The 13,551-nt window shown below is 27.0% G+C and overlaps 1 protein-coding gene across 2 annotated transcripts; it reads right to left on the reverse strand.

The window, feature by feature from the left end:
* Window positions 1–2,582: 2,582 nt before the first annotated feature.
* Window positions 2,583–13,543, reverse strand: LOC109814501 (protein ACCELERATED CELL DEATH 6). Of its 2 annotated transcripts, none has more exons than XM_083068941.1 (5): window positions 12,575–13,543; window positions 9,132–9,217; window positions 5,256–6,044; window positions 4,205–4,758; window positions 2,583–3,584 (listed from the first exon to the last, which is right to left on the reverse strand). In XM_083068941.1, exons 3-5 carry the CDS (start codon window positions 6,013–6,015, stop codon window positions 3,000–3,002), a joined length of 1,899 nt encoding a protein of 632 aa, XP_082925067.1. In that variant the 5' UTR covers window positions 6,016–6,044; window positions 9,132–9,217; window positions 12,575–13,543; the 3' UTR covers window positions 2,583–2,999. The 2 variants fall into 2 exon arrangements, with proteins under 2 accessions (XP_082925067.1, XP_020234538.1); XM_020378949.3 differs by having other exon boundaries at window positions 9,132–9,244.
* Between the last annotated feature and the right edge of the window lie 8 nt (window positions 13,544–13,551).

Here is a 13,551-nt window from a genome sequence, read left to right on the forward strand (position 1 = left end):
TTCATTCTAATTCTCCTTTTATTTCAAAACATATTGAAGAAAATTGTGATATTTGTCACTTAGCTAAACAACAAAAATTGTCATATTCTTCAAGTATTAATAGAGCTTCCAATATTTTTGATTTGCTTCATATGGATATTTGGGGCCTCTTTTCTCAATCATCCGTTCATGGTCACAAATACTCTCTAACTATTGTGGATGACTATAGTCGTTACACATGGATAGTTTTATTAAAATCTAAAGGGGGAAGTAAGAACACATATTCATCATTTTGTTAATTTAATTGAAAATCAATTTAATATCACCATTAAATGCATTCGCTTCGATAATGGACCTGAATTTTCTCACAAAGAATTTTATTCTTCTAAAGGAATCCTTCATCAAACAAGTTGTGTCTATACTCCCCAACAAAATGTTTATGTCTCCATCATAATCTCCATGGCCTTTTAATTTGATTAGGAGACAATTTCCAATCATTGTTTCCTATGCAATGACAATTAATAAGTCTCAAGGTCAATCGTTAGCAAATGTTGGATTATACTTATCTAGGCCAGTGTTTATTCATGGACAATTATATATATGTTGCAATTTCTAGAGTTCAAAGCAAACAGGGGCTGAAGATCTTGATTCATGACAAAGAAAATAAATCATTGATGTCTATTACTAATGTTGTTTTTAAGGAGGTCTTCTAGAACCTTTAAAAATGTTGCAAAACCTTTAATAGGTAAGAAATCATATACATGTATAACTTTTCAATTGTAGTTGTTCTTTTAAAATTTCTATATATAGATACATTTTTATTTTTTTGATATTTAAATACTCAAAATATACGTTGCATGGTTCAATTGTAAAACTTAATTACACAAATTACAATTTGTGAATATAGGAGCATTTGATGTCATATGTACAAATATTGTTATACGATACTTTTGCATCTTTAATACTATGCTTCTAGGTCTTATATCAGACTAGATACAATGGAACCAAACATTGAGAGTACCAAATTTATATAAATTTTTAACCATATCAAACTTTATCACATCAAACCTATAATTACTAATTTTTTTAACTTTTTGTGCAGTTGCTACATTGATAGAGGATAAACAACAATTTTCACATGTAATTGATTGAAGAATACATGCATATTTATTACATGCAGACATATACAACACTTTTATGACTCATTAGTTGTATTCTTCAATTAAATACTTTTGATTACATTTATACCACTTTGAGACTTATTAGTTGTATTTCATAAAGACATCAACAAATGAGAATGTTAAAAGTATTTTCATGAAAAATTGTTATCTAATCATATAATATAAAATGTTTTATATCTTTTTATTTTGATGTGTACTAGATTGTTAATTAAATTCTTCTATCTATGTCCCCATTTTCACGATTATCCTTTTTATTAATTTTTTAAATTTTTATTAACTTTTAATTCTTACTAAAAAAATATATATAATAATACGAAACCAACTCAACCCATACACACGCATGGGTAATTAGCTAGTATATTCCTTAAATTAATGAATATTAGGCTTAATTTTATTTTTAATCTTTTTACTTTATACCCTGTGTAATTTTAGTTTTTTTTTTAGAGCAAATTAAATTTCTCTAATTTTAAAATTAAGTAATGCGTTGCTTCCATCATTTCTTTTATACATAAATTTATCAAAAATCTTTTTTTTTTCATTTTCAAAACATTTACAAATTAAATATGTTAAATTGTTTTATGCATTTTTTTTTTTCAAATTAAGTCCATTAGCCAAAATTTTAAATTTTCTCTTATAATCCCAAAAATTTCATTTAAATCCTAGCTAATTTCACGTTCAACAAAATCCTTAAAATTTTATTAATTTTTCATTAAATTTTTTATATATAGCTTTTAAAATTATTTTATATGCCAAATCTATTATAATCTCTCAAATACAAATTAATATGCTTTTTTTTAAGTACATGATTATAAAATAAATGGAAGAACTAAATTTATTATATTCTTTAAAAAAAATAGTTAATCATTTAGTTGTATATTTTTTTGTTTTAGCTCATATATTTAAAACTCTACATTTTAGTCCATATATAAGTAATTTTCTAATTTACATTTTAGACATTATCTCTCTTTTATGATAATTTTATACTGTTAGATAAGTAACAAAGACTAAAATAAACCATAATTTTTTTATATAAGAACTATAATATATATATATATATATATATATATATATATATATATATATATATAATTAGGTATAAAAATTAAAGCGGAAAATTGATGGAGGTACAGGCCAAGTTATTAATTAATCTTTTAAAAATGAATAAACGTAATTAGTTTAAAAAATACCAAAATAATACATAACCATACTAAAAAGATAAAGAAAAGAATAGATAATTATCATGTTTAAATAGGAATTTTGTCTCTTAAAATATTATGATTTTATAATAAAATCTCTACATAAAACAAACGATAAGCATCTAAATGATGATAAAAAAACAAACGAAGAAATAACTGAAAAATTATAAAGATTAATTTGTTAAATTTTAAAAATGAAAAAGCAAAACGATAAAACTATAATATTTTATTTAGTCAGAAAGATATTTAAACTTGATAATTTTAACTTTGGCACAATTAATTAATATGAAATGGATTGTTTTATTAACATAAGGAAGGTGCATAAATAATTAAATGAAAGCAAAGGAGTAGACATGATTTAAGGAAAACAGAGTAAAAAATTTGTTTAAATAACTTTCAACAAATTAAATTGGACTATCACTTTTCTTAATGTAGCAAACTTAGCATAGAGTTCAAACTAAATATGTCCCTTGATTAGAGAAAATACAATTGCATAGGAAATAATTCTCTAACCTAACCAATCAAATTTATGTCAAACTTCTATAATAAGTCTGCACTGCTTTTCCAGGATATTGCTTGCTTCTAGATACCTTTTTGTCCTCAATCAGACCTTTATTTTATTTTATTCCTCTTCAAGCTTTCTTCAAGCTTCCAAGGCTTCTTTTATTCTGACATTATCCTTGGAAAAATTGTTTGGATCTACCCTGGTTTTCACGCCGCCAAGTTTAATAAAAGTTTCTCCAATAACACGGCTAGAACAAAAATAGGACAATGCAATAGTGATAATTGCAATACAAAGAGGGGAAGGTCCCAATACGACATACGTGCCGGTAGCGAATGCGACAATCATGGCTAGTAACGCGACTAAAGTGAACGCGTGGGCATATTGAGTTAAAAAATGATCCTTGAATTTGGATTTAGTGAGTGGTATGGAAAGATGTATAGAAGCTGCAGAAATTGCAAAAACCATCGCTAGAGCGTTTGATATAATGAATGCTTTGAAGGAGGCTCTTTGCCCCAAAATTGGGGTACCTTTATGATCCCCCTCTTGTATGGTACCTCCTGGAAGGGTAATCCCAGCTGCAAAACTTACGGTTGCGATCAGTGTGGCTACTAATAGATGACTCTCCTTTGCTTCCTTCGAATACACTGCCTCCTCATTCTCTAATTTTATATTTAGTCGCTTTTCTCCTTTTGCTTCAAACTGTCTTAATTTCGATATTAGACGCTGCAATAGGTTAATAGAGAAATTTTAGTTAGTTGAGGGCCTAAATTGTCTATTGCATATATATAGTTTCAGGAAGGCTTTTATGCCTCCGATTGCTAATTCAAGGATCATATGCTTAACTATTATTAAATTAGATAGTCTTAACTGTATTGTTACTAATTAGTATAGTCTTTATATATCATATATAATTGATTGTTATTAAATTTTTCTTTAAATTAAAATTTTAAATATATATTATTTTTTCTAATTATAAGATCTTTTCAATTAATTAAATTATATCCTCTAAAATTTCTCAAATATTTTAAATTAAAAGAGAAATTATATCATGGTTAACATAGTTTAAGGAAGGCTTATTTCTCCTATGGCCGACTCAAGAAGGATATATATAATTCTTCCATTTTTTTTGTGCATGCGGACATGTCATAATGTTCCTATAATTTTTTTTTTTTTGAGGAATCACATGTTCATGTGAAAATCAACAGAATTGAACTTATTTCACTCTAAAATTCGACCAATTCTTTGAGAAAAATAAAATAAAATAATTTTCCAGTCAAATAATATATATATATATATATATATATATATATATATAAATATATAATAAAAGTGTTAACTTTTACCCATTGTGGCCATATTGATTCTAGTGAAGGCTTCAAGTTATCAAAGACAACATCAAGGGGTGTTTGGTCATTCTTGTTGAGGGCCAGTTTGTCGACTCTGCCGTGATATTTAAGTCTGCTAAAGTCCCAACTGAGGTGTGGATAAGCAGCGAGGCAATGAAGGGGCGTGTTTCCATCATTGTCTCTCTCATTGTAAAGGTTACTAAGTGAGAGGTTGCTCATGATTTTTCCCATTATATCCTGTGTCCTCCCATTCACTGCATGATGAAGAGCATTTCGGCCTTCCTTATCCACTATCTCCGAACAATCTGGATAGTGTTTTATAATCATTTCCACATTATGCGAACTAACACCATAATAGGCAGCGATGTGAAGAGCTGTTCTGCCCTTATTATCTTGGATATATGCACTATTCTCATCTTCTTTAAGTAGCAATTCCGTCAATTCTTCGTTCCCCCTTTTTGCCGCATAATGAAGAGGAATCCAACCATCCTTGTCCGCATGTTTTACCGCCACTCTCACATGTTCATTCTTCAGAAGATCCATTACCATTCCTGTATCCACTCCTCATCATCAATTGCAAATTGCAATACCTTCTTTTAATAAATTTTCATTACTTCTCATGCTTAATGTATTTAAATTGTATATCCCATAACTAATAAAAAAACATATATATAATCCATATCTCTATTACTGATTTGGTCCTATAAAATACGCATAGATACATACAGTAAAACTTTCATTTTATCTCTATCTCATTGTTTTATGGATTAATTATTATATACCTAATATCTATCACTTTTTCCCTTTTTATTTATCTTCCGTTGTGTTTACATTCCATTTTTTTTACTACAAAACAATTTTTTTAAAATTACTATACCATTAAAATCTGAACAATTCCTTATAATGATCTAGTGAGAAAAAAATTATCAGAAAATATGCTGTCGTTTCAGATTATATACTTGAAAACGAGAAAAAAATCAAGATAAAATTATATATGAACAACATTAAAAAAAGAAAACAAACAAATGAGCATAGCTAGGTTTGGTACCTGTATCTTGGTTAATGACAGCAGCATGTAGTGCTGTTTGATTTTTGGGGCCATCATATGCCGGTGATGTCACTTTGTTTAATATCTCATTCACCACCTGCTGTTGTTGTCTTTCTGATGCCAGATAAAGCGGAGTCTCGTTAGCGTTATTTGCATAATAGGAGTATTCAGGATCCTTCTCCAACAAGGTCTTCACCACTTCAATGTGACCATGGCGCACAGCCTCATGCAACGCAGTGTCCTTCTCATTGTTTGTGGCCCTTATAAACTTTTTATCTGCTCCAATACCATTCTCAATATCTGGTGGAAAAGCTTTGACACGTTCAACCAACACTTTTGCGATATTGGAGTGTCCATACTTTGCAGCTATATGAAGGAGTGTTTCTCCCTTGGCGTTAGGGAGTAGAACTAGATCTCCACACTTGTCAAGAATCTGATTCACAAATTCTTCTGAAACTGGGGTTTCAGGTGTTGGGTGTGGTAAACATAGCATCTTTCTTTGCATTTTTTGAACAAATGTATCCGAAGGATGTTGGATGTTGTGACTACTTGTAGATGTCAAGTGTACATGAAGAACGGTGTTTTTGTTTGGAGTAAGCAAGCTCTCCAAATTCTGGTTATTCATGAATTCTTTGAAGTTTCCTTCCACCGCAGCAAAATATAATGCAGGATCAATGCGTGTGATATTCTTGATGCTGCCACCAGAGTCATGCAATGATGGTGATACTGTCGTATGGTTTGCTGCTGCCATTGTCTCCATTACAATTATGCTGCTACCCAATTTCGTGCCTTTCAAGATAAGGAAAGGAAGAGGGAGATGAAAAATAAATATGAAAGAAAGAAAGGGGCTTCTAGTGTCGTGCAGTGACCATGAATCATCCCCTATGAAAAATACTTGGTCTGCTGCTGCTTTTGTTACCATAACAACTCTCCTACCCATTTTCAGGCCTTTTAAGTTAGTTTAAGATTGAAGTTTTTCATTATGTATCTCCTGTTTTACATACTGCATGCATGTTTATCAACATGTACCACACTTTCTATAAGTTATTTTCTATTTTTTCATTTAACAAGTGCATGTTACCGTTATCAATACTCTTTAACACGGCATACATTTTTACACTACTACACAAATTGTTTTATTCAAAAGTATAAAATTAGAAGAAATAGTCGTTAAATAAAAAGTGAAACACAAATAAGTACTTTTTAATAAAATTTGGCCAATAATAAAATGGGTTTAAAAAGGTGTAACAGGAGTTGTATTATTAAGATTTTTTCTTTAAATAATATTTATCAACAACCAGAGAAAAAATTAAAAAAATTAAAGTTGTTTGAGTCCTCGTACAAAGCACAAAGAACGTTAACATATTATTTTTAACACTTTTTATTATTAGGTTAAAATTTATTAAGAAAAATATAAAATTATACGTAATATTCATTAAATAATATATAAAATTCATCATTTTTTTTTATTTTTAATCAATTTTAACTAATAAAAGATATCTTATTATTGACCACCGAGAAGCACTGACAACATACATATTTTAATACACTTTACTAGTAGTTAAATATTTAGTCATTAAATATGTATTGAAACACAAATCAACAATTTAATTTAAGATTTATTTTTTCTTCTTAAATGACAACTATTACGAGATCCAATATATATATATATAAAATGTAGGTATAATTTTTTAAATGTAGTTGATGTTGTTCTTTAATTAAAGAAATTTTATTTTGGTATCATCTACTTACATTTAATACAAGACTCATTAATATATGTTTATGCATATTATTGAGGTAAAATTTTAACTTTGATCGAAGAACAATACTAATCACAACATATTTAAATTTTGTCTTATATAAATTTCATCCACGCTAGTAATTAATTAGAGCATTCATTAATTAAAGCTTTTAATTTATAATGATTCATCAACTTCATTAGGGATGTAAGAGTACAAATAACACATAAACCTGAATTTACCCAAATCGATCCAATTAACTTGAATAAAATATTTTAGTGTTTTGGTCAGATCTAACTTGAACCAAACATAATTTTTATATATATATATATAAGGAATTCGTTTACTTTTGGAGTAAATTTACCTAAACTTAATCGGTTCAATAATTCATATTTTATATCAAATTTCAACGATCCAACCATTGAATTCAAAGTTCTTAATGCATAAATCAAGTTAGCAAAATTTTAGAAAATTTGAAAATTATTTGATACTTCATTTCATTAATTCAAATTGACGGATAATTATAAAATTATTATATATATATATACATATATATATATACATATATATATATGTATACATATATATATATATATATGAGAGGGGTTATAATAACACTGGTGTAACTTTTACTAAATATTACACCGCTCAATAACTTTATATTAATTATGAATTTTGCAAATCTAACCGTTAGATTGAAAGTTCATATCACTTTATATGTATATATCGATTTTTGTTCAAATTGAACAACTTGAAGGTAATCAAAATATTCATATTTTAGTATATTTTGAAATAAATATATTATATCAATTTTGTTTTATAAAAATGAAGTATCAAATCATCTTAGATTAATATAAAATTTTGTATATATGATCTAAGAGTAAAGAACTTTCAATATAACAGTTAGATTTACAAAAGTCATATTTAATATAAAATTATTGAGCGGTGTAATACTTAGTAAAAGTTACACCGGTGTTATTATAATCTTTCTCTATTTATGTATATAATAATAATAATAATAATAATAATAATAATAAGTTATTGTTTAGATAATCACTTATTCAGGAGAATATTTTGTCCCTTTTGTTCAATAATACATAGTTTAAGGTTTTTAGATTGATATAGCATTATAACAATATAATATATTTATTTTAAATTTTATTTTGTATTAATATTGATTGTTTAGGTTTATAACAATGTAATAAATCAAAAAATTTATTTTATGGATTGATAACATTGTATTTACAACAACATATCAAATGATTTACATATATTATGAAATATTTAAATTTTTACAAAAATAAATTAATTAATTATGTTGATTTGATGAATCTAATTTAATCCAACTCATTCATGATATAAATTTAATTTTTTTAAAAATATACAAATTCAACATAATCCATTAAATTTTAATAGAATCAACTAATAAATCTATCCAAAATCAATCCAAATTAGTCCACTTACACTCCTAAACTTCAAAATGAACTTGTTATAACCTTTGGTATCAATTTTGTAGAAATATATTGACTTTAATTATTACCTATATAATTATTTGTTTTATCCTTTAAACCCTTTTAAATATAAGTTGTGACAAAGTATTATCATTATAGACAAATTATAGAGGCTGAATGCCAACTTCCATGGACAGAAAGGCAAAATCAAAAAGGCTTTTAATTCAATTTAAAAACATTTACCGCAGCAAAAATGATTATATAATTCAATAAAAGTGATGGATGTTGTTTTAACTTTTAAAGCATGTTAAATATACACACATCTAAAGAATAAAAGACAAAGCCAAAACACAAATATGCAAAAAAAAAAAAATATATATATATATATATATATATATTACATATATATTGATATATAAAAAATATCATTATAAGTATAATATATATTAGTATATATTTATTTAATATATAATTATATATAATTTTGGTGTTGATTTTAAATGAAATTTAATAATATATTTTATGTGTCACTATAATTTACACTTATATTTTTTAATAATATTAACATATATCATATTTATTATGTAATTAAAAATAATTTTTAATAATATATATTATACATTAAAAAATATATATTATTTTATAATAATTTTCTTGTAATGATAACGGTCAGAGTTAAGAATTACCTGACAATAAACTGAATCTGTTTGATGTTATCCTTGATGTCACTTTTCAGTGTTGATGGTGAGTGATGAAGACCAGCAGTGTGTGCCTGTATATATGCCGATGATGAAGATGACTGAGAAAGGAAAATGATGATGATAAGAACTCGAAGGAGAATGAGAGTATATATAGTGGTGATAAGAGCTCTGATGATGCGTGTATGCTAAGAGAATTAGGTATGGTAACATGTATAACTAGGATACTGTGTGTGCTGAACAATAAACTACTAAAAAATTATCAATCACTTTTTAATTTTTTTTATTTTTATTTTTATTTTTTTTCTTTTTTGAGTTCAATAGACAGAGGATAGATTAAGTAAATAAAATAAATACATAAAAGGGACTTTTTAATTACTACAAAATAAAGTCAAGCTAACACATACAATAACCATATGCATACCATTCGATACGAATGCAAGAATTAATTTAGAATTATTTTTATAGTAGTTAACAATTTATAAGACCAGTTAAATATATATTCTAGCCCATTTAATAAACTGTTACGGACTTTGTATCTATAATTATGTTTCACTATTGTACAACTAAAAAAAATTGTATTCAGTAAAATTTAATTTAATTTATTCTTCTTTTATATAATTGACACACAAAAAAAGGTATTTAAAGAAGAGTGATTTCTCCACCTTTAAATGATAAAAAGGAAGTAAATGATGAATATATATATATATATATATATATATATATATATATATATATATATCATAAGAATAAAAATTTCTTTATTTGTTTAAAAGAGTTTCATTTCATGTTACCAATTTGATAAAAAAAAATTTCTTTAATTCATCAAAAAGAATTACACCAAATAAAAATAATATTTAATTTATTCTTTTCTTTTCCATAAATGACACAAAAGTATAGAGAGAATAATAGTTTCTTCACCTTTGAATAAGAGAAGGGAAGTGACTTATCTTTATAACATAAGAATAAGAAATTCTTTGCTTATTTGGTTAAAAGAGTTTAATCTCATGTCATCAATTTGACCAAGTTATTTCTTTTTAAATCCATCTAAAAGTACTATATTGGATAAAATTTATATTTAATTTATTTCTTTCTTTTTCATAACTGACACGGAAGTATTGAGAGAAGAATGATTTTATTTGCCTTTGAATGAGAAAAGAAAAGTGACTTATCTACATAGCATAAGAATAAAGATTTCTTTGCTTGTTTGGTTTAAAAGAGTTTCATTCCATGTCATCAATTTAGCCAAGATCTTTTCTTTAATCCATCTAAAAGAACTACATTGAATAAAAGTCATATTTAATTTATTCTTTTCTTTTTCATAATTGACACAAAAGTATTAAGAGAAAAATGGTTTCTTCATCTTTGAACAAGAGAAAGGATGAGGGTCATCAACATAGCATAAGAATAAAGACTTTTTTACTTGTTTGGTTTAAAAGAGTTTCATTCTATGCCACCAATTTGTCTAGGATATTTTTTTTAATTCATCTAAAAGAACTGCATTAAGTGAAAGTCATATTTAAATTATTCCTTTATTTTTATAATTAACACAATAATATTGAGATAAAAATGGTTTATTTGCCTTTGAAAGTGAGAAGGGAAGTGACTCATCAACATAATGTAAGAATAAAGACTTTTACTTGTTTGGTTTAAAAGAGTTTCATTCCATACCACCAATTTGGTCAATATTTTTTCTTTAATCCATCTAAAAAAATACGCTAAATAAAAGTTATATTTAATTTATTGTTTTCTTTTCATAACTGACATAAAAGTATTGAGAATAATTGTTTCTTCACCTTTGAATGATAGAAGGGAAGTGGCTCATCAACATAGCATAAGAATAAGGACTTCTTTGCTTGTTTGGTTTAAAAGAGTTTCATTCTATGCTACCAATTATATATGCCAAGATTTTTCCTTTAAACCAGCTAAAAGAATTGCATTAAATAAAATTTATATTTAATTTATTTCTTTCTTTTTCATAACTGACAAAAAGTATTGAGAGAAGATTGTTTTATTCACCTTTAAACAAGAGAAAGGAAGTGACTCATCAACATAGTAGAAGAATGAAGACTTCTTTACTTGTTTAGTTTAAAAGAGTTTCATTCCATGCCACCAATTTAGTTAAGATCTTTTCTTTAATTCATCTATAAAAAAATTTGTACTAAATAAAAATTATATTTAATTTATTGCTTTCTTTCTATAACTAACACAAAAATATTGAGAATACTAATTTATTCACCTTTGAACAAGAGATGGGAAGTACCTCTATCATAGTATAAAATATAAGGATTTTTTTACTTGTATGGTTTAAAAAAGTTTTATTCCATATCTCTAATTTAGCTAAAAAAAATTCTTTAATTCATTTAAAAGAACTATATTAAATAAAAAAATCATATTTAACTTATTCCTTTCTTTTTCATAACGGATATAAAAATACTGAAAGAAGAATGTTTGTTTCGCGTTGAAATAAAAGAAGAAAAGTAAATGATCAACATAGCATACTTCTTTTTCTTGTTTGATTTAAAAGTTTCATTCCATTTCATCTAAAAGTATGGACCTCAATCTTTAATCCACCGGCTCAAAGCTTCTAGAACACTGATTTAGGTCCAACATTAACATTACTAGAATTTCTCTTATTACATACGACTTTTCCTGCGAATTTTTCAAAAAAATTCGCAAGAAACGTTATTTCTGCAAATTTTCCTGTGAAATTTTATTTACAAGTAATATCTTCGTGGATAATATTTTTTTGGGAATTTTAAAATTAAAGAAATTACTATAAATTCTGTCAATAATTTTTCAACTTTCAAATGCTCACAATGAATTCATCCGAAGCATTTGTTTCCATGCCTCCAACATGTGACACATAATCTTTTAAATTTTAAGATTGTAGATTATAAGTCTAACACTCAACCATATAAATCAACTTGTAAGGTAAGTGTTGCCCCAACTTATATATTCTTTAATTTCCTTATTTTCAATCGATGTGGGACTTGAAGTTTTTTTAAAATATTAAACTTATAAATTTAAATATATTTTTTTTATTTTTCCTTCGGATTAAAATTTGCAGGAAAATCCGTAGAAAAAGTTACTTGCAAAATTTTTCTACCATTTAGTAAACATTACTTACGAATTTATTTTTACAAGAAAATCTGCAAAAAACAAAATAAAATTCTTACAATATTTTCTGCAAATTTTTACTATGGAAAAAAATTTCTATAATTATTAAAATTGTAGCAAAATTTATAAGAAATATCTATAAATTATTTTTTGCAAATAAATTTGTAAAAAAAATTTGCGAACATTTTTTTGCAAGAAAATTTGTAAGAAAATGACATTTTTCTAGTAGTGTAATGAGATATATTATATCATTAAATGATATATGTCAGATAAATTTTTTTGTAATGATAACAGCTGCAGTTAAGAATTACCGAACAATAAACTGAATCTGTTTGATGTTACCCTTGATGTCACATTTCAGTGTTGATGGTGAGTGATGAAGACCAGCAGTGTGTGCCTGTATATATGCCGATGATGAAGATGACTGAGAAAGGAAAATGATGATGATAAGAACTCGAAGGAGAATGAGAGTATATATAGTGGTGATAAGAGCTCTGATGATGCGTGTATGCTAAGAGAATTAGGTATGGTAACATGTATAACTAGGATACTGTGCGTGCTGAACAATAAACTACTAAAAAATTATCAATCACTTTTTATTTTATTTTATTTTTATTTTTCTTTTTTTGCTTTTTTGAGTTCAATAGACAGAGGATAGATTTTTTTTTTTGGTAGGTTGGGAAAATTAAAAAACAAAAAACTGAGAGAGACTAATAAGACCCAAGGGGGGAACACCCATCCCGCCTTACTGGCTCAAGCACAAATGTTGGTGGCTTATGCCATTCTATATAGCCCCCTGATTCAGAAACACCCCATCTCGCTAAAATGTGTGCTACTTTGTTGATCTCCCGAGGAATGCGGAAAAGAGAAACCTGCCAATCTCTAGATAGCAGCTCCTGAAGGATAAGAACTAAATCAGCATGCTCATGCCATCCTCTAATGCGATCCCGAGAGAGAGAACTAGCCTCAATAGTCCCCATGCAGTCTGTCTCACAGAGAATGTTCCTGAAGCCCGCATCCCTACAGATTGGTAGACCTTTATCCATGGCTAAAAGTTCCGATCTAAGCGGATCACCATTACGGTGAGAATTTGCGAATCCAAGAATTCACCGTCCCACGCAATCCCTTATATTACTCCGCCAGTACCCATCGTCTGAGTCAGAGGACGCCAACTACCGTCTATATTAAGCTTCACATTTGGATGCTCTGGGGGCACCCAGGATGTATGATCCTCCCAAAGCTTACGCTGTTGTAGAAGCACAACGTTTTCTGCCACATTAGAGTAGAT

Source organism: Cajanus cajan, chromosome 2 (genome assembly GCF_000230855.2).
Source record: "Cajanus cajan strain Asha chromosome 2, NIPB_CcT2T_4, whole genome shotgun sequence".
NCBI classification, from domain to species: Eukaryota; Viridiplantae; Streptophyta; class Magnoliopsida; order Fabales; family Fabaceae; genus Cajanus; species Cajanus cajan.

What these genes read in the sequence shown, in the direction of transcription:
- LOC109814501 (XM_083068941.1), bottom strand. Translation starts at nt 6,015, where the DNA reads ATGGAGACAATGGCAGCAGCAAACCATACGACAGTATCACCATCATTG. An exon ending in TGTCATTAACCAAGATACAG is followed by an intron (nt 4,759 to 5,255) that starts GTACCAAACCTA and finishes GAGTGGATACAG; the next exon opens with GAATGGTAATGGATCTTCTG. An exon ending in AATCAATATGGCCACAATGG is followed by an intron (nt 3,585 to 4,204) that starts GTAAAAGTTAAC and finishes AACCTATTGCAG; the next exon opens with CGTCTAATATCGAAATTAAG.